The sequence below is a fragment of the Odocoileus virginianus genome, chromosome 7 (assembly GCF_023699985.2).
Source record: "Odocoileus virginianus isolate 20LAN1187 ecotype Illinois chromosome 7, Ovbor_1.2, whole genome shotgun sequence".
In the NCBI taxonomy this organism is placed as follows: domain Eukaryota; kingdom Metazoa; phylum Chordata; class Mammalia; order Artiodactyla; family Cervidae; genus Odocoileus; species Odocoileus virginianus.
This window is the reverse complement of record NC_069680.1, coordinates 61,123,396-61,144,422: the sequence shown is the minus strand read 5'-3', so window position 1 is coordinate 61,144,422 and position 21,027 is coordinate 61,123,396. Positions and strand designations below refer to the sequence as shown.

The 21,027-nt window shown below is 54.8% G+C and overlaps 1 protein-coding gene across 2 annotated transcripts in view; it reads right to left on the bottom strand.

The window, feature by feature from the left end:
* Positions 1 to 1,406: 1,406 nt before the first annotated feature.
* The window catches only part of UNC5B (unc-5 netrin receptor B), an 86,720-nt gene continuing 67,099 nt past the window's right edge, over positions 1,407 to 21,027 (bottom strand). Inside the window, exons 4-18 of one of the 2 annotated variants that reach the window (XM_020877418.2) lie at positions 15,730 to 15,873; positions 15,168 to 15,271; positions 13,732 to 13,912; positions 12,818 to 12,985; positions 11,978 to 12,142; positions 11,755 to 11,787; positions 9,646 to 9,840; positions 8,907 to 9,296; positions 8,192 to 8,279; positions 7,184 to 7,352; positions 6,823 to 7,056; positions 4,760 to 4,909; positions 4,018 to 4,182; positions 2,742 to 2,923; positions 1,407 to 2,242 (exon numbers count right to left, since the gene is read on the bottom strand). In XM_020877418.2, coding sequence (XP_020733077.1) covers positions 2,077 to 2,242; positions 2,742 to 2,923; positions 4,018 to 4,182; positions 4,760 to 4,909; positions 6,823 to 7,056; positions 7,184 to 7,352; positions 8,192 to 8,279; positions 8,907 to 9,296; positions 9,646 to 9,840; positions 11,755 to 11,787; positions 11,978 to 12,142; positions 12,818 to 12,985; positions 13,732 to 13,912; positions 15,168 to 15,271; positions 15,730 to 15,873 — 2,534 coding nt within the window. In that variant the 3' untranslated portion in view covers positions 1,407 to 2,076. The remainder of the gene's footprint in view (positions 2,243 to 2,741; positions 2,924 to 4,017; positions 4,183 to 4,759; positions 4,910 to 6,822; positions 7,057 to 7,183; positions 7,353 to 8,191; positions 8,280 to 8,906; positions 9,297 to 9,645; positions 9,841 to 11,754; positions 11,788 to 11,977; positions 12,143 to 12,817; positions 12,986 to 13,731; positions 13,913 to 15,167; positions 15,272 to 15,729; positions 15,874 to 21,027) is intronic. The other variant, XM_020877419.2, reaches the window with a different exon arrangement.

Sequence of the window (21,027 nt, the reverse complement as noted above, 5' to 3'; positions counted from 1 at the left end):
CAGCCTCAGGGGCTCAAGCCTGATACAGGCCTGGCTCCTTGAGCAGCCTTGATAAAAAGGAACGTCTCTCAAACCCAGGAGGCCCTCGATGGCCGGCTGGCAGCCCGTTCTCCAGGGGGCTGGGGAGTGATGAAAATCTCACTGTCCCCACACGCCCCCGAGTACATGGCTGGGACGCCAGGCTTAGGACACTGGCTGGGACTACAGCCCCCTAACCTGCTTTTCTCCCAGGAGATCAGACTTTCAAAGGCCAGGATACGCCCAGGCTGGTCCCAGCAGCTGCTCCTGGACCTGCTGGGGCAAGCCGTGGGGTGAGTGCCCAGAGCTGGCACTTGCTTTGGCCTGGGTGCCAAGAAGAGAGGCCTTTGATGTGGCCTCTGTGCCAGCTCAAGAGTCTGGTTCCAGCTACCACCAGATGGTGGAAAGGGACCTTGATGGCCCCTCGGAACATCCTGGAACAGGCAGGCTGGAGAAGGGGTACCACACCCGCCTCCACCCTGTTGGTCAAAGCTTCCTTCAGACTCTCCCAGGCAGCAGGAGGAGAGTGAGAAGAGGGTTGCAGGGAGATGCCTGGGGAGATCAGAGCTGGGAAAATAGCCCTCCACCCCTCCTCCTCCACTCCAGGCAGGTGTGCAAAGCACAGCCAGACCAGCCGCTTCCCTGCCTCCCACGCCTCCCACAGGGCTGGCTGCTCACACGTTCCTCAAAGCCGCACCAACCCCAGGAGCTCAGGCTTCTGAAGCAGGAGAGCCCGTCCTATCCTCCCCTTGTTTTACAGAAGGAGAAATGGAAGGGAATCTGCAAGGAAGGGCAGATCCTGGATTCCTGGGCATTAAGAGAAGGCCCACCTGCTCCAGCCCAGCTGGTCTAGAGGCTGGGGTGTCCCAGCTGGCCCCGCCTTGAGGGGAGGGGGAAGAGAGGTGTCCACAGGGGATTCTCCTGACTCCTTTCTCTGTGAGGACCCTCTCTGGGCCACGCCCCCTCTCCAGGAGCCCCCAGACCATAGTACTCCCTGGCTGGGCTGGCCCACCCACATTTTCCATCCCAGGTCCTTTTAATCTAGATTCCTGGGAAACCTGGAGGAGACATGGGGGTACCTGCCTGGGGCTGTGAGAGGGAGGCAGGACCCCACCCCACGCCAGACTTCAGGTCTCCTTGGCTTTACTGATTCAGCATCTGTTTAAGATTTCAGAAACACGGGACCACAGCTCAGACCTCATCTGAACCTGTAGAAGTGCGGAAGCTGAGGGCTTGTTAGAATTTAGTCTAAGATGGAATCATTAGCAGCAAAGGATTTCCTATTCAGTCTCTCTCTCCCTGATTCTCTCTCTCTCTCACACACATACACACACACAGGCTGCTGGCCAGAAGCGCGAGCACGCCCACACCCACACTCAAGAAAAGCGTTTTCTATTTTTTTGTGTTGTTTTTTCATTTTCTTTTTTTTCTTAAAAAGAACTTATCCAAATATCTGGATAATAAATCATTTGCGTTTCCTAAGAAACTGGGTTTTCTTTTCTCTTGTGGTTTTGGTGTTTTTCTTTTTTTTTTTTTTTGAGCCTTACTAGTGGTTGGAAGCTTTCTTTCTTTCCTCTTCGTTTTCACTTGTGGACAGGAGAAAGCAGTTTCTCTGAATTGTACTTGACTCTTCAAAGAGGAAAATGGTGTGAATGGAGAGGGAGGAGGGAGAATCAATAACCGAGGAAGAGAATAAAGAACACAACTAAAACAGGTGCCCCGAGAGTTCCTGGGGCTGAGGGTGGGAGGGCCACTCTCTTGTTCCCCTAGCTGCCTCCAGAGGGCTCGGCCCCTCCTGCTTCCTGCACAGAGGTCTGAGGTCAGGAGAGACAGCATGGGGTGGAGAAGGACAGCTGAGTCCTCCCAACAACGAAGTCCATGGATCTCCTAAGGCTGGTTGTGGTCTGCGGGTGGGGCAAGCAGGGGGAGGAGGAGGAGGGGCGATTTTGGCTGTGAGCTCAGGAGCAGAGGAGGCCCAATTGCCCCCCAGGAGGCTGCCCCGGGCCTGCCTGTGCCTGCCTCCTGCTGGTCCCTCCCAGCCCGCAGGTGCGGGCCAGCTCAGCACTCTCCATCGGTGGCCATGGCCACCAGCATCTCGCTCTTGCCCATCTCCTCCAAGGCACTCGCCAGGCTGTTGAGGTCCCCGTCATCCTGCTGCAGAGCTTCCCAGAGGTCCAGGATCACACCTGTGGGGCTTGCTTTGGTGGCAAAGTAGTTCAGGTACCTGATGGAGGGAAGGAGAAGGACCCTGGGCTCCCCAGACGCTCAGCCCCTCCTAGGGGCCATGGGTTGAGGGGCCCCTGGGAGGACCTCCCCAGAGCACCGGGACTGTGGGCTCTGGGCCCCCACAATCCTGGGTCTGAGTCCCAGGCCCTCTGCTTGCAGGTTGTATGGCCCCAGGCCATACACTGCTCCTCTTTGAGCCCCAGTGAGGATGACTGTTGCCATTATATTTATCCAGCATTTTAAGCTCTCCAGAAGAGTTCTGACACCAGGATGTATTCTGTCACCCAGCAAGCATTTCCAGGACACCTGATGTCCTGGGCACAGGGCTGCTGCTGCTGATCACACCTGGCTGGTATCCTGGCTGAACCTGATTCTCACGGGCTGGCACTCTGAGCATGATGCTCTTCAAGGAACCACTATCAGGCTGCCTGCCCCATGGGGACACCGGAAAGGGGGGCGGCTATGGCTCCAGCCCGGCAGACTGTCCCCACACTCACCGGTCCATGGAGAGCTTCTGTGCCAACAGCCGCCAGTCGTTGCCACGTGAGTTGGGGGCATCCAGGCTGTTGCATATCTTCTGGCGGATGGACAGGGGGATCTTGAAGGCGTAGGGTCCCAGTTGGGTGGTGACCACACTGCTGGGCGCAGAGCAGAGGGCATCTAGGGAGCCAGCGGGCGTCTGCAAGGACAGGAAGCAAGGGTGAGATGGGGAGAGGGCTCCCTGTGTGCGAAGCCACTGGCCATCTGTCCCTCCAGCCTCCCTGCCCAGGGGACTGTGAGCTCGGAGAGACTCTGGCATCTCTCTGTGCTCTGGGTCAGCTCCAGCTGCTCAAAGGCCTCGTCCCCTGGAAGGTGAGCTCTCCAGGACTGGGGTGGCACACCCTTCCCCAGCCTCAGGGTGCACATGCTAATGCATGGCCCTGGCTAGTGCTGATGCTGTCTCGTGATTACAAAGCCACGAGGGCCTCAGCCACAGTCTCATCCACATGGACCCACTTTTACACAGGCAAAAATGAAGTCTAGAAAGGGGAAGTGACTATCCATGGTCACATGGTGAGTCAGTGACAGGGGTGGGTCTAGACTATATCCAGCACTCTCTACACTGCACGGCAGGGAGGGCCCGGTACTGTCCCCCTGGGTGCTTAGGTTTTATAAACTTCAATCTGGGCTATAGTGATGGAGAATGACAAGCTCAGGCCGAGGATCAGCCTGATACAAGATCCACAATCCCTGCCCTCCATTAAATCTTTTTTCTCATCTCCCAGGTGGGGATCCTCATATCTGTCTCTGGTGGTTGTGAAGATCTCGTGAGATTTGGTACAGGTCAGGCCTAGGCTTGCACTCAGTAAGTCACAGCTGTTGGCCAAGAGTGAGGACATCCCAGCCCAGACATGGGAGGTGAGGGGTTTCCTAGGTGGTGCCAGTGGTAAAGAACCCACCTGCCAATGCAGGAGACATAAGAGACGTGGGTTCGATCCCTAGGTTGGGAAGATCCCCTGGAGGAGGGCATGACAACCCACTCTAGTATTCTTGCCTGGAGAATCCCATGGACAGAGGAGCCTGGCAGGCTACAGTCCATGGGGTCACAAAGAGTTGGACACGACTGAAGCGACTTAGCATGCATGTTGACCAAGAGTGAGCACGTCCCAGCTCAGACATGGGAGGTGAGGGCACAGTTCTGTGGGAGGTGGCCCTTCCCCCGAATGAGGGGGAGCCTTGGGTCTGTACCCTGCAGTGCCCAGCCCCACGGGGTGTCTGCACTCTGGCCCTCACCTCTGCCAGAGTGGTATGAAGCTGGAATATCTGGCCCTCCCCCTCCACCTGCCGCACGCAGATCTTGCAGGTGAGCTCCGTGGAGGCCAGGCTGTGCCTCTCCAGCGTGAAGGTGCAGTGCAGGGCCTTCTGGCTGCCACTCCAAATGTGATAGAAGGGGATCTCCTGGGGGAGGCAGGCAGGGTTAAGGAGGTGAGGCCAGCTGGCCCTGCCCTCAGGGAATGGAGGCGCAGGCAGGGAAGGGGCCCAGCCTCAGGAAGGGCTAGGACTTTCTCATCCAGGCAGGCAGAGGAAGAAGAGCTGGGCAAGGGCCCTCCAACTGAGAAAGGGAGTATATGGGCAAGAAGGCAAGAGTTTGAATATATGTCGCCCTGTGTGTGTGTGTGTGTGTGTGTGCGCGCATGCGTGTGTGTGTGTGTGAGACTGTGGGACTGGGAAGCCTTGTGGACTCAATAATTTCACACAGATGGGCACGAGCAGAGGGATGTGACCATCAGAGATTAGTCTGGACAATCTGGCAGGTATGAATGCTCTTAGAGATGGTAGGACCTCTTTAAAGATGATGTATACAGACGGTGTGTGGGAGTGTATGACCGGGGTACAGGGGGAGAAAGAGACACAGGGGTGGGTGTGGGGACCGAGGCTGCAGGATGGAGAGGGAAGGTGGGGAGGAGGGATTGGCCTTCTCTGGGCAGCCCCTGCCCCAGCTCCACCCTCCTCCCTCCTTTGGCCTAGCCCTCACCTGGTACTTGGCCAGCAGCTTGCTCCTCCAGTGGGCATGGGGGATGTCGTGGAGGGAGAGGCGCAGATTATGGTAACTGTCCTTAAACAGCAAGGGTTTTGGCTCCTCCACTAGGTAGCCACCCAGGGTCCGTTCCAGCTCCAGCACCTCCTGTGGGCCAGAGAGCAATGAGAAAGGGGCGCCTACCACACTAGGCCAGCAGGCTCTTTCTTGCTGCAGGTTTGAGACTTGGAGACACATGTGGGCAGAGGGAACCAGGCTGTAACATTGAGAGCAGGGGCCCATCTGAGCCACAGGACTGGACATTTGGTAAGTGCTCAAAGAAAACTTACTGTGTGGGTGGATGCATGGATGGATAGACAGAAAAAATGGATTAATGAATGGACAGAGAGTGGGACAAGTGGATGGATGAATGGATTTATAGATGACCAAACAGATACATGGATGGCTCAATAGACGGGCTGACAAATAGATGGGTGGATAGATACAGACAGACAAAATGATGTGTAGATGAAAATACAAACAGATGGGTGTGTAAACAGAAGGACAGATGGAAGAAAAGATAAATGGACAGGTGAGTAATGGCTGGATGACTGGATAGATGGACAGAGGTTGAATAAACAAAGAATGACATCAAACCAATATGTGTCAACTTCCCTCTTGATCTCCATTCCATTCTCTGACCATAACTAGATGTTAGCCAGTGCCCTAGAACCAAGAGATCCAGGCTGCAAAAACACCTTCCCAGAGCCTATAACACATTATGGGCCTCCTGGAATTTCAGGTCAGCCTGGTCTCAGGAGGAGACTCTCTCCCATGAGGCCTTTTCACCTGTGTTGCATCAGTCAGCAACTTGGAGCCTGAGACAAGTCACATGAGACCAGGAAGCAAAGGAGCTAGAAGAGCCCACAGACCATGGATGGAAGAAGCCACAGGAGCCCTTTCCTGGAGCCACAGGAAAGGAGGAGGATTCAGAGGCGGGAGATGGAAAGATGGAAAAGCAAAATGGGTTTAAACAGGGCCAAAGGTGTGTGCTCTCCCACTGTTTGTCAGGATGAGACTGAGGTCCTGGGAACCAGTGGGAGGGTGGGCAGAGAATGGACAGGGTCTTAGTGGCTAGGGAGACAGGGAGGTACTAACACCTTCTGTTACCAGGTTGTAGGTGCTAAAATCCTTCTCTCTCTACGTGCCCTGAACCCCTCCTGATCTGCCATGGCCCCCCTCACTTAGGGGCACGATCCACTGTTCTGCACACACTAGGAGCTTGGCTGTCAGTCCTGACCCTTCCTCCCCTTACTCTTTCCATTGGTCACTGCTTCTGTCCATTCTACTAACTAAACAGAGTTCAGTCTCCTTGCCTGACTGTTGTCCAGGGTCCAGCTCAAGGTCTGGCTGCAGCCTCCCAGTCTTTTGTCTATCCACCCCCACAGAGTAGCTTTCAAGAGAGCACCTGTGAATAGGTGTCCACAAGGTCTCTGCCCCCACCCACTGGATGGCTTCCAAATTCCTTGGCATGACCCCAAGGCTGTTGGGAGGCTGAGCCCTGCCATCTCTCGAGCCCCGCCTCTCATACCGCAGCACGCTTCAGCACACAGAACACCACATCTGCCTCTGCGTAAACTGCTGTCTGCTGGAATGCCCTACTCCCTTCTCTGCCTGGAGCTGCCACCTGTCCTCGGGAGCTTAGGGCTAAGGTCAGCTCTGAGAAAGCTGTGAAGACTTCTCAGACGCCCTCCCCATCAACCAAGCCCTGCCAGCCCGCATCCCCAGGCTGAAGCTCCCTCAGCCCCGCATCAGCTATCCTCAGGTCTGTTTCCACCTCTAGCCCGCAGCTTGGAGAGGGAAGAACTGTGCCCGACTCATCTCTGTATCGCGAGGGTCGGATGCCATTTCAATGTTTGAGGAATGAAGGAATGACTGGATGAGGCTGTGGTGGCAGAGGGTGCCTGGCAGGTGCCATGATCCCAGGGAGGGAGTACTGGAAGGTGCCATGCAGTGGGCTGGCTGTGGGTGAGGCACCCACAGTGTGCGGGCCTGTGCGGGCGTCCACGGTCTGGCCTTACCTTCAGCGCTACGGGCGTGTCCTCCAGGCAGTAGACTCTGAGGCTGTACTCCAGGGAGGTGCAGAGGGCTGGGGCAAAGATGGCCAGCTGGAGCCGCTTGACTGCTGAGCGGGAGTAAGACTCACCCGTGAACACGTAGGTACCCAGCTGGTCCAGCAGGATGTGGCAGGACCTGGCCTCCAGCTGGCAGTAGCAGGGGGTGTTCAGGGTCTCCTCGTCCAGGGTCACCACTTCCTATAGGGTCATGGGGGGTGGGGGTGAGGTGGCCAGGTCAGCCAAGGACCTGGAGGGGGTCCATCCAGGTTGGGCTAGGACGAAAGGGGCTTTCAGATCCCAAGGCCCCCCAGCCTTGCCTCCTCACCTCCCAATGGCCCTGGTGGGCCTGGGTCTTGAGCTGGAAAATCCAGTTGCCAGCACTGACTTCTGCGCAGTGGGGCACCGTGAGGATGACGGGGCGGCATAGCAGGAGGCCTGTGGGCCCGCAGGTCACTGCGGGGCTCAATACTGTCTGGGTCCCTTCTGAAAGCGGGCTGGGGCAGGGTGGAGGGTAAGGCGGAGGCAGTGAGGAAGCGGGACTGGGCTCCCCCCTGCCCTGGCTGCTAGGGTGAGAGAAGGCAGCTCTGTACCCCTGGGGCTCCCAGAGTTAAGGAAAAATGGCACAGGCCTTGAGGCTGTTTCTAGATTTTTGCTATTACATTGCAACATTCTCATAGCCAAATCTTTTTAGCTCCTATTTTCAAAGGTTCTGCACTCTGTAGATGCTGTGGATAGGTACTATTAAAAGGCCCTCTGGAAAACTACTACCCATCCACACTCCCACCAACGCGCCATGGGAGGGCTGTGTTCCCACACTTGCCAGTATGAAGGTACTATGACATTTGAAAATATCTTTGCAAATTCATGAGCAGAGAAACTTCCAGCGCCTCATAGCTATTTTACTATTTCTTTGGTTACAGATTATGTCGGACATTTTCTTATAACCTACTGGCCACTCTGTGTGTGTGTGTGCATGCATCTGTATGTATGACAGTGTGTGTGTGAATCACTTGTTCATATCCTTTGCCCATTTTTGTACTGAGATTTTCAGTTTTTCTTACTGGTCTCCCAAACCTCTTCACATAGTTAGGATATTAGCTCTTTGTTATATTGAGGCCAGCTGGTCATCTGGCTTTCAGTTTTATGATTTGTTGAGCTGGTTTTGTGTAACTTAAATGGGAAAAAATATCAAGCAATGTCTTCCTTGGAGAACTATCTCTGGTCTTGGCACTGGGCTTAGAAGGGGATATACTTGAGCCCAAGGTGGGCAAGCAGCAGGGAGACAGAGGCCAAGCAGGGGACAGCCAGGCTGGGGCTGGGTCTCTCTACTCACAGGGTGTTTTCTGCCTTGTTGATGATGAGGTACATCTCGTAGAACTTGCCCTGGGGGATGGCTCCATTGGGCACCAGCAGGCTGACCCCTAGGGGGAGGGAGAGGTTAGTAGGGAGGGGCTAGAAGGAGTCCAGGAGCTTAGCACAGGGTATGGGGATTTGGCCTCCAGCTTGGAATAGGGAGAGAAAGACATTTTCTGAGATCCTGGTGGTCACCAGCAAGGCATGGGGAGAGTGGCTGGGTGCCAGGAAAGGCCAGGTCACTGACCGCAGGGGGTCTGTCCAGAGGGACCGCACAGAGGAGGCATTGCAATGGGATATAGAGATAGGCCAAAGTCCTGGAGGCTGAAGGGGCGGTTCCAGCCCCAGCCTAGCTCAGGGTATGACACTAGGAAACTGTCAACTGCTGGCTATGCAACCTGAGCTTAGCAGCTCTGTCTTTTTAACGGCATCCTGTGGGTTTGTTGACTACATGGCAGTATTCTTTCCCACTTACTAGATAGTGAAATTGAGGTTTAGAGAATTCCCCTCCCCAGTGAGGCAGAGGCAGGCCTGGACCCCAGGTTTTCATTTTATCACTTTATCCCCTTGGGCCTCACTTTCCATGCCTCTAAAATGGGATCAGGAAGTCCTATTTTCGGCTGGGTGAGTGTTAAGACTGTCTAGAGGGGAACATACCGAGGCCAGGCTAACGGGCAAGGAGAGCAGGGACCCACCTGTGCCGGGGATGCTGAGCCTCCCACCCAGGCAGCCAAAGGTGTCACTGACACCGCTCCCCGGGTCACGGGGCAGGCCCAGGAGCTGCTGGGAGCCGAGGCTGGCACTGCGCAGGTGCAGGAAGTGGGTGTCCCGGGCAAAATCACCAGGGTACGTGCCGGGCGGCAGGACTCCCAGCAGGTCGGCCCCGTCTGCCAGGCCTGGCCCAGAGCTGGTGGTGCCGGAGCTGTAGACCTTGATCTTGAGGTTGGGCAGCGGGTCCAGCAGCGGCGAGTTGGTCATGGGGATCTTGTCGGCTGAGTCCTGCAGGGTGTACTTTGGCCCGCGATAGATGCTGGCGCTGGCAGTGAGGTCAGGAGGCACGGATGGGTGCAGGAGCTGTGGGTTGTCTGCAGGGCAGGGCTGCAGTCAGACTCAGCCTGCAGTGCCTCCCTGGCCCCATCCCACCCTCTGCTACTGTTGGGGGCCCTTCTTTTACAAAATCCCATCCAAATTCCAGCTCTGAAAGGTTCCATTGCCAACTGAGGCAGGAAGCTTAGGGACTTGCCACCTGAGTGAGTTCTTCTCTTTCCTGCATCACTCTCATCCATACTTGTCCAGTGATGTTTATTAAAAAAAAACTCTAGAGAAACCTCAGGAGGGACTCAGGCACCTGTGCACTGGTCTGGCTGGTCTGGCTGCCAAGCCCGTTGAGAACCCTGCCCTCACCCACCACCCCAGGTGTTCCTAGGTCCTTACTAGGCCTTGCAGTCTTGAAGTTGACTGGGTGGAAGCCACCGGTGAGGGCGGCAGACGAGTCGGTGATGTCGGTGTCAAAGTCCCGGCAGTTGCGGCGGTACACCACCACCGCCACCACTATGAGGACAACCACCACCACGAAGACGGACACCACAAGGCCCGCATACAGCGCCACGTCCCCCGAGGTCTCCAGGACTGTGGGGACAGGAGGGCCGAGTGAGGGGCAGGGGGCAGAGACCCAGGCCTTGGGGGAGCCAGACATTCCCTTGGTCCCCTGGGAGAGGCAGGGCCTGGGCCAGACTGGCACTGTCCTAGGTTTAAATCTGAGCCCCGCCAGACAGGCTGGTGACCTCGGGCAAGCCGTGAACCTCTCATGAGCATCAGTCTCTATAAGTAAAACGGTCTAAATGCCCCTGTCCCCATGCTCTGCTTCCTTCCTAGTGTAGTAAGGAGAGGAGCAGGCACCCCTGGAGTGGGCACTCCCAAGAGTGAAGCTGAAGTCACTGCTCTCTGCTCAGGAGGTGACAGGGCCTGTGGCTCAAAGTCAGCGGGCCACAGAGTGTCCTGTCCAAGGTGGGAGTAAACCCAGGGCCTCACTTGCAGCCTGCAGCAATCTCCGTAGGACCCAAGGTCCTGGTTCCCAGAAATCTCTGCAAGTAGCCCTCTAAGCTCACTTCCATTCTGGACTGAGGGCGGGAGGGGGAGGGGAAGCAGGAGGAGGAGAATGAGATACATGGTGATGGATGGAGAGGAGGGAAGGGAAGGGAGAGCTGGAAGGGAAGGAAGGGGCTCAGGGAGGCAACCCCAGGTTATACTCCCAACCCAGACAGGCTGCTAAGCTGGAGGATACCCCGCTCTGGACAGTGTGCAGGGCAGGCTGCTGCACCGCTAGAAGCAACAGCAGGCAGCCAGGCAGAGAGTTGTTCCGTCCAATAGAACTTTCTAGGATGATGGCTTATCCCATGTCTACACTGTTTCCCATGATAGCTGCCAGCCACGTGCGGTTATTAAACAACTAAAATGTGGCTGGCTTGGCTGAGGAAAAGAGTTTTTAGGCATATTTATTTTCAGCTAAGATAAATATAATTTTCAAGCCACACATGTCTAGCAGCTACTACACTGGACAGTGCAGCAGAGCCAAGACGGCCGACCGTCCCCCGCCCCCCATTTCCTCTGGGAGCTCGGGGAAGCCCCTGTCTACTCTCCCCCAGCCCCTAGGGGCCCTCAGAGAGGGAGGCTGGCTTTCCTGCCCGAACTGGGGGGAGGCCTGAGCTTCAGCAAGGTAGGGCGGGGCCCTCAGCCCTGAGGTTTGCCTGATTCCACCACCTGCCGGACCTCCATCTCTCCTCATTCTTGGGCTCCCCCCCGGAGAGCTGCCAGAGCAGGTCCCCAGGGCTGGGCTCCCATCTCTCTGGGGGCTGTGCCTCACCACGTCATCGATATCATGGGGGGTGGTCACTTGCCTGGTGATTTACAATATCTAATCAGTCACCAGTCTGCCCCCGCTGTGAACTGCATTCAGGGCCTCACCACTGAATTTATAATTCTGGAATTATTTGGAAATTGTGGCTTAATTACCACAGGCCAATCTGCCCAAGCGGCTTTACTGCAGCGCAGCACAGCCCCTGGGGGCTGACACAGGGCAGCGGGTGTCCCAGGGCCCTAGGAGGTGTCAGTCGGCTGCTGGGGGGAACAGTGAGAGGCACTGGGAGGGGTAGGTGTGAGCCTGCCTGCTGGCCCCATCCCACAGAGGAAAACCGGGGTCTGGGGCTAGGAGCAGAAGCTCTGGCCAAACATTTAGGTTCCAGTCCTAACTGGATCCTTGGGTAAGTCCCTTCTCTCTGAGACTCAGTTTTTTCTCCTATAATGGGAAGGTCAAGATAGTGTCTGGGGGCCCTTCTTTCAGCTGAGGGTCTGCCTGCCTGACCGTGATGGAGACCATGCCACATGCAGTGTTGGGTGTGGGGAGCCCCACAGAGCTTGTAGGGAGCACCTTCAACGCTCCCTGCCCCTTGTCCTGCCCTGCACTCCACCCCTTGAAAAAACCGGCCAAGGAAAACCAGGGGTCCCCCCCCAGAGGAAAGAGGATAGCCATGAAATGGGACTTACGGTGGCTTTTGGGGTCACTTAGAGTTTTCTTATCTGTCGAGGGAAATAAGGAAAGAAAGACAATGACACGGATGACAGGGAGCGGGTGGTAGCGAGGGTGATGGGGAGATGCGTGGGTGAGACGACAGCATGTGGGCGGGCAGGTCTGTGGCCCTGCAGGCCAGGCAGGGGGCCTCTCTGGCTCCAGAGCCCCCACCCTGGGCCCCGCCCTCTGAAGACTCACTTTGCACGCACAGCCCATCAGTGCAGTTCTTGGAGTCGAGCAGGGTCCCGCTGCAGTCCCGGCCTCCGTTCTGGGGCGGGGGTGCCATGCATTCGCGGCTGCGCCAGTGCGCACACTCGGTGCTACAGGCCGACCACTTGCTCCACTCCGTCCACCCGCCGTCGACTGTGGGGACACAGTGCGTGGTTCGTGGGGACCTGGGCACGCACAGCTGCCTGCACACACGGTTTCATGTGCCCAGCACAGCAGTGCATGCACACACGGAGTGCAGGGGGGCAAGAGGGACCCGGGACACACACAGGCCGGCCAGACGAGAGTCAGAGGAGCACGGGGGGCAAAGACAGCTCCAGACACGTGTGTAAGATCATTGACGCAGACTCAGCACAAGGGTTCACACACAGGCACAAACCCAGGGTGAAAAACACAAACATGTCACCAGAGAGGGAGAGAACACAGACCAACCGATGGGGATACAGGATAAGACACGAGGAAAAGAGGACTGCAGCAAGACAGCGGTCAGGGGCCAGGTGTGCTGAGCAGTCAAGGGACAGGCACTCTGACTCCGGGTGCCTCTGGGACCCTGGCCTGGGGGCTGACACGGAGAAACCCCAGCCTGGCGGGCACAGAGCCTACCCCCAAGAGTCTCTGCCTCCGTCTCTCCCATAGCACAGGGCGGAACAAGAGGTCAGAGGCCACAGCATCTGGTCCAGCAGGGTCAGACAGCTGTGGGCCCCAGGACAAGCCCAGAAGGAGAGAAGTCAGTGGTCCTGGCTCTGTGACCGCATAGCACAGGAGGCAGGGCTGGGCGCGGGTGCGGTGCCACCTGGCTTGTGGCCTTACCTGGGCACACGGTGGTGCAGGCAGTCTTCTGGAAGGCCTGGCCCTCGCAGAAGGCGCCTCCGTTGAGGGGGGCAGGGTTGGTGCAGGTCCGCGTGCGCTTCTGCCAGCCGCGGCCGCAGCGGTTAGAGCAAGGTGACCATTCTGCCCAGCTGGACCAGCCACCGTTCACTGTGAGGGTAGTAGGTGTCACCCAGTTGGCCTGGCTCTTCACCCTGAGGGCTCCCCAGGCCCCATCCCACAGCCCTGAGGAGGCCCCTCTGCTGAGGACTGGCCCTCCCAAGTTGGACGACTTCTGCCATCAAGGCTGGGGACTCAGATACCGGCAGGCAGACCTGGGTTGCATTCAGCACCAGAGGGGACCCAATAACTCCCTGCCTTTCTGTACAATGGCAAGTAGAGGTCCAGAGAGGGCTGGCACCCAGGGTCTCCCTGTGAGGAATGGGGGGGGGGTGTCTATAACTGGAACCAAGTACAGGGTTCTATCTACAACACTCATCTCAGCCATGACTCCGCCCTCCCACCCAAAGGGACGGCATGGAATTGCTGAGGGGCCCGAGCAGCGGGCCCGAGCAGCAGTCCCGAACTCTGCTAGAACAATGGGCTTGGGGATGGGACTCCCAAGTGGGCCCTGCCTCAGCCCTGACTCCCAGAGAACTGGGTCTTCTTCGGGGATAAGCAAAGGGCTTGAGAAGGGGTGAGTGCTCCTGGCTAGGGGCCCAGGAGTGCCTGACCTCACCACTAAATTTGCTGTGTGACCCTGGAGAAGCTACCTCTCCTCTTGGGCCTCCTCCTCCCCACCTGTTCACTAGGGTCCTGTTGGCCTTTGGGTAGGACAGGGTCAGGTGGGCTGTACAGTCCCAGGCTCCCGCCCACCTCCAGCATGTGCGCCCACCACCGCCCGCTCGGGGCCGCACCGTATACAATGACAGTGGCCGTGGTGCTGCGGCGCTTGGCCACCATGTTCTTGGCCACACAGGTGTAGTTGGCCGTATCCGACAGGCGGGCCTGGCGGATGATGAGGTTGTGGTCGATGGTGAGCAGGAAGTTGGTGTCCTGGGTGGGGTCGATGACGTCCTCGTTCTTGAGCCATTCCACCTGCAGGGGAGGGGTTGGGGGTGTCAGGGCCCAGTGCCTGATCCCTGCACCTCGGAGAGTGTGCCCTCTCTGCAGGGAGTAGGTGGGGAAGGCCCGAACTAAACAGGACAGCAGTTCTATCCATGTCCAACCTTGGTGGTGACCCAGGATGCAGGGCCTCTACAGGTCAGGGACTGTGCTGGACACTGCAGAACACAGTGGTTAAGACAACCACCCACCAGCTGGTGGCCTTGGGAAGGGACTTCCACTGAGTCCCGGTTTCATCAACTGTAAGTGAATATTCAGTAGCACTATCCAAAGGCTCCTGCGAGGATGAAAGGAGTCTGTATTATAGAAAGTGTGGAGCACATGCCTGGCTCACAGTAAGTACTAAATAAATGTGTGTCTTCATCATTAACTCTGTAAACGGACTCCCTTAGTCAGGGTAAGAGGCCTGGCAGGTGATCAAAAACATGGTCCTCGTTTTGGCAGACCTGGGTGTGCAGATCCCAGCTCCGCTACTCACAAGCTGGGTGACCCTGGTTGATCACTTCCCCGGCCCAGTGCTGTGTTCCCAGCCTTAAGATGGGATGACATGGGTTGCTATGAGGACCACTGTGCCAGGTGCTGGGCACATGTGGGAGCCCCACAAGGGTACCTGTCATGAGGGGTGTCTGAGCTCATTTCCAGATGGTGGCCTGGGCTGGGGGGAGTGATTAGAGCCAAGATTCTGATGTCTGATCCTGAGCTGGAAGCCCATGGGCCCATCTTCCCCAACCCTGTGTACTGAGGTCCCTAGCAGCAAAGCTGTGATGTTTCCCCATGCCCTGCTCTGACTCCAGGACCACCAGTGCGGGCAGTGGGAGAGAGGAAGCAGGTCTGGAATACAAGCAGGGCAGTGAGGGGACAGGTGGGCATCACCCAGGGATGCACATGTGGTACCAGGTGTGATGAACTCAGACACACGCATTGTGAGACTCTTTGGTGTCCATAAAGCTGCGTTCTTGGGTTCTGGGAGACAGTGTGTGCAGCTACTTCCCTTGGAGGAAGGAGTCCTGGGGGATCCTTCCCCAGTTCTGCCCCATCCATGAGGTGAGATTATGCCTGTGGAGGGCCCAGCTGGGATCTGGGATGTGCCGAGTTCTAAAGAGATGGCAGTTCTTTCCTCTGTCTGTGAAACGGAAGGGCTCTGGGAGGCTGAGTTACCGTGGCTGGTGGTAAATACCATACCTGGGTGGCCTCTGCCATGCCCAGTATTTCCCATGTCCTCACTCACCTCAGCCACAGGCACCCCCTCCGGTGGGCGGCACTGCAGGAGAACTTCATGGTCCAGGGGCACTTCCTTGCCCAGAGGCTCCTGATCAAAGTTCTTGCGCAGGTCTGGGAGAAGGGAAAGGGTTCCACGGCACCGTCAGGCCAGGGCAGGGAGGAGGCCAGTCAGGCAGAGCTGGATCCTGAAGTGCCCCATTCTAGCCACGAGGTGGCAGTGGACACCAAGGAAATCTCACCAGGACTCCTGGACCTTACCAGGGGAATCTCTTCTCCAAGGTGGGGGCCTTACCAGGTGGACTTAGGGGTACAAAGTTCCCTCCCTAACTCTGGGATCCTCTGCACATGATGACTAGGGAAGCTGATGGCTTTTTTATATAAATAAGTAGGCAAAAAAGGGCCATTAGAAATTCTGGCACCAAAGGTGGCACAGGCTCTGGGTCTTGGAGCCGCCTTCTGAGCTGGTGGCCCCTGTGCCCTCATGTCTGTGCGTAGAACTCTCTCTCCAGGATCCACGGGGGAAGGGGAAAGGGCCCAGGGGACGGGGTTGGGGTGTCCCGGCAGCGTACATGCGATGCGGACGTAGGCCCGGCGGCTCTTGGTGGTGCCCGCAGAGCTCCAAGCTACGCACTGGCACCAGTAATCCTCCAGCCCGAACAGCTCCTCCACCTGCTGCCGCGACACCTCGATCTGCACCTCTCGCACCTGCAGGCCTGGGAGGAGGAGAGAGATGCTGCTGATGGGGGGGCAGGTCTGAGGACAGGAGACCCGGGATGTGGGACCATGATATCTCACTCCTTTTCACCTAGGGGTTCCTCTCCCACTGCCTTCTGTTTCCATTTTTCTCATCTCTTCTGCTTCGAGCCTGGCCCAAGCCACCACTGCAGCTCACCTGGAAGCCACAGTGGCTAACCCAAGCCCCCTGCCCTCATTCAATCCACTTTCCACCCGGCAGACAGTGTGTGCTCTTTGAAAGGTACATGCCATTCCCCTGTCATGTCCCTGTCATCCCAGTGTAAAGACCCAGACCCTCCATGTGGCCTCCAGGCCCTGTTAGATATATCCACTGCAGCCTCACTGGGCATCTTTGAGGCCCTCATGTTCCCCCAGCCTCTCTAGTCACAGGGCCTTTGCACATCCAATCCCTGGCCTGGGACGACTCTTCTGTCCTTTCTGTGTCCAATGAATTCCCAGTCACCATCCGCTTTGGGCGAGGTCTCACTTCGGAGGGAAGCCCCTCAATGCTGGCCCACCCCCACCAGCTCTCAAAGTACCACTCAGCACTCCCATCGGTGCACTGGACACTGGTCTGTGCAGCTGTCATTTCCACCCACCCCGATTCCCTCATGACACTAACCATGGTCTGAAACTGTATTATTTATTGACATGTTCATGTATTAACTGAATCTCCTGCAGGAGAATGAGGTGGGGCTTTGCCCTGTTCACTGCTGTGGCCCAGGGCCTAGGACAGTCAGTGAGCTCAACGAATATGAGGTAAGCATGTGGTCTCTCTCTGGTCATGGCTCAGGAGCCTGTGGGGTTGAAACTAAGAGGAGGCCCCTTTTCCTGGGAACCCTCCAACCTCTCAATGGCTCCCTGTTGGGGCCCGAGGGGTTCCCTGGATAACTGGAGCCACCAGCACACACAAAAGGAATCATTTACTCTTTTGCCATCGCTCCCTCAATGACAAAATGTTCAAGTAAGGGATGAAGCCTCCTGGATGAGGGTGTCCACCTGAAGTTCCTCCCAAAGCTTGTGATAGAACTGAGACTGCCTCTTCCAGGAAGCCCTCCCTGACTGCCCTGTCTCTCCTCCTTGACATCAGGTATCTCAGTTCGTCCTCTCCTGGTTGCATGTGGGTTCTGATAAGCCCCTCAAGGGCAGGAATGCTGAGTGTACACCTTGTGGTACTATGGCATGGTGGTTAGGTGGAGGACTGGACAGGTTCTTGACAGGTTTGAATCCTATCCCCACCCTCACTCCCCATCTATGTGACCTTAGCTAAGTTATTGATACTTAGCCTCTCTGAGCCTTGGTTCCCTCGTCAGAGTAAAACACTCAAGGTAAATTCTAAATGAGTCATGGCAATTATAGTACCCAGACCAGGCTGGACACACATCTACTCTGGCAGCTCATGTGGATCTCATTCAATTCTAGGGACAAATTGAAACTCAGAGATGGTAGGTGGCAGGCCCAAAGTCCCACAGCAAATTGCCAGCAAAGCTGAGGTCAGCTACTAGGCATCTTGCCCCAGTTAGAGCTCTGCCCGGTAATAAATGACACCTCTCTGGACCTCTCCCAATGAAATCATTGCCTTAACTCTCCTGCATCTTCAGGGAGGGGGCTCTTACACTGGGAGCTGAGGCAGTAAGGAATCCCCTCCTGATGGCAGGGGATCTAAATTGGGGGTTGGGGCTGGGAGTTTATTAGAAGGGAGCACCAGGAGGGAAGAGGCTTCTTGTAGAAGGTTTTGGGGTGGGGGTGCCTGGCTCACAGGCAGCAGTGGTTGCCTGGAATGCTTGCTCCCAAGAGATACTGCATGATCTGGGGTAGGAGAGTGGGGGCCCCGCCCTTTACTTACCAGGCTAGGAGCCTGGAGGAATGGCCTCTCTCAAGGGGGCCATCCATCCAGAAGGTTTCAGGCGCACCCAAGAATTGGACAGACAAACCACCACCCAGTAGGGCTTGACACCTTGGCAGTGGTTACCAACAGGCAGACAGGAGGCCAGGGGCCTTCAGCCTTCTGGACTTGGGCCCCAGACGAGGTGTCCCCCAGCATGACAGGCAGTGCCTGACAAGGACGCCCAGGGTTGGGCTGCCTGCCTCGATCTGGCATGAGCTAATGAGTGGGCTTGCCCTGCCTCTGTTGGCCTCCTCTGTTATCCTCTGTGTTTCCAGGGCTTCAGAGAGGGCTAGGGAGGGCTTGGGGTGGAGCAGGAGGAACCAGCCACAATGCTGCCAAGGGTGGGGCCTGCTGGACCATTGTCCATTCTTTGTAGCTAATGGGGACAACAGTGCCTTGACTTCTAGGATGGGCAGGGCTTGTGTGCCTGGTAGCAGGGGAGTAAGAGGCACCCTGTTACCAGTAGTCACAGGGTCTGTAAGAGGCCCCAGCAGGATGTGCTGTCTCCTTGCCCTTCAGGGCCAGAGGGGGTCAGGGGGACACAGAAGTAACAACAAGTTTCCAGAGGAAAGAGGCCAAAAGAAAAAAGCCCAGAAGGAAGATGGAGGAAATGGGCATTTATTAAGCACCTGCTGAGTCCCAGCAGTGTGCTCAATGCTGTGCTGGCACCACCTTGTTCCATCCTCACGAGGACCTTCTGGTAACATCTCAGTTTATAAGGAGAGGAACTGAGGCACAGAGAGGTTGAATGACTACCTCAGGGTCACACAGCCAGAGCAGGGAGGCAGCTGGGATACAGGTTATTTTTCCCTTTTAAAAGTTCTTCTTTGAATTTTAAGATTTTCAGTGAGAATGGGATTCCAAATCTAACTTTGTAAATTTCTGAGATTCTTTAAAAAATTTTGGTAAAATATACATAAGCTACAACTTTCCACTTTGACCCATTTTTAGGATATAGTGTTGAGTGGCATGAAGTACATTCTGGGGTATGATTTTAAGCCTGAATGTTCTGAAGTCTGTCAGCTTTTCATAGAGAAATATAAGTTGAAGAAGGAGAGAGAATGAAAGAGAGTATGTCAGGGGAGAGACACAAGAATGAAAAAGAGAGAGATGCAAACAAGAGAGAGACATAAAGAAAAAAGACAATGTATAAAATATGGAACTAATGAGAATCTACAGTATAGTTCAGGGAACTGTACTCACTGTCCTGTGGTGACCTAAATGGGAAGGAAATCCAAAAAAGAGGGGATGTATGTATACATATAACTGACTCACTTTGCTGTACAGTAGATAATAACACAACATTATAAAGCAACTATACTCCAATAAAAGTGAATTAAAAGAAAAAAGAAGAAAAGGCAGACACAAAAGTAGACAGGGATGAGAAGGGAGAGGCAGAAGAGACAGAAGGAAGGAGGGTCGGGATGAATAAGGAGGAGAAAGAAAAGATCAGGGAAGAGAGGTTAAAAATGAAATCAAAGACAAGGCAGGATCTGGGGTGAAGGAACCACCTGGAGGCTGGGCTTGGCTGGGGTTGCATAACCTGGCTGCCCATGGTGACCAGAGTGGACGGCCCCCCTTGCTGGCCTGAGTCTGGGGAAGGCTTTCCACCCCCAAGGGTCCTGTGCTGTAAGCAGGGGCTGGACTCGTGAGATGAGAGGAGACTGGGGCTCTGCCTCCTGCCCGGAGTGGGGGTTGCCCAGGGAACCGCACACATCTCACTCTTCGTCCTCATTTCCCACACTTCTGTCACCCTCCTTTCCTGCAGGACTCAGGTGACATCTTAGCACCACCTCTATGGTTATTTACTTAGTATTATTAACCTGCTTTTTTCTTTTGTTTATTGAAAGATAATTGCTTTACAGAATTTTGTTCTTTTCTGTCGAACGTCAACATGAATCAGCCATAGATATACATATATCCCCTCCCTTTTGAAGCTCCCTCCCATCTCCCGCCCCATCCCACCCCTCTAGGTTGATACAGAGCCCCTGTTTGAGTTTGCTGAGCCATGCAACAAATTCCTGTTGGCTGTCTATTTTACATATTATAATGTAAGTTTCCATGTTACTCTTTCCATACATCTCACCCTCTCCTCCCCTCTCCTCCCCTCTCCCCATGTCCGTAAGTCTTTTCTCTATGTCTGTTTCTCCATTGCTGCCCTATAAATAAGTTCTTCAGTACCATTTTTCTAGATTCCATTTATATGCATTAGAATACAATATTTATCTTTCTCTTTCTGACTCACTTCACTTTGTATAATAGGTTCTAGATCATCCACCTCATCAGAACTGACTCAAATGTGTTCCTTTGTATGGCTGAGTAATATTCCATTGTGTATATGTACCACAACTTCTTTATCCATTCATCTGTTGATGGACATCTAGGTTGCTTCCATGTTCTAGCTGTTGTAAATAGTGCTGCAATGAACAATGGGATACATTTGTTTTTTTCCAATTTTGGTTTCCTCAGGTACATGCCTAGGAGTGGGATTGCTGGGTCATATGGTGTTTTTATTCCTAGATTTTTAAGGAATCTCCATACCATCTTCCATAGTGACTGTATCAATTTACATTCCCACCAACGGTGCAAGAGCATTCCCTTTTCTCCACACCCTCTCCAGCATTTATTGTTTGTAGACTTTTTGATGATGGCCATTCTGACCGGTGTGAGGAGATATCTCATTGTAGCTTTGATTTGCATTTCTCTAATAATGAGCAATGTTGAGCATCTTTTCATGTGATGGTTAGCCATCTGTATGTCTTCTTTGGAGAAATGTCTGTTTAGGTCTTTTTCCCACTTTTTGATTGGGTTGCTTTGAATGGGGCAATACACAACTGCCCCATTGTATATTTTTGCCTCCTTTGTCGAAAATAAGGTACCCATAGGTGTATGGGTTCATTTCTGGGCTTTCTATCTTGTTCCATTGGTCTACATTTCTGTTTTTGTGCCAGTACCATACTGTCTTGATGACTGTAGTTTTGCCTATTTCCTCTTCATTGAGTTGTATGGGTTGCTTGTATATTTTGGAAATTAATCCTTTGTCAGCCGTTTCATTTGCTATTATTTTCTCCCATTCTGACTGTTGTCTTTTCACCTTGTTTATAGCTTCCTTTGCTGTGCAAAAGCTTTTAAGTTTAGTCAGGTCCCACTTGTTTACTTTTGTTTTTATTTCCACTGGTCTATATTTCTGTTTTTGTGCCAGTACCGTACTGTCCTGATGATTGTAGTTTTGTCTATTTCCTCT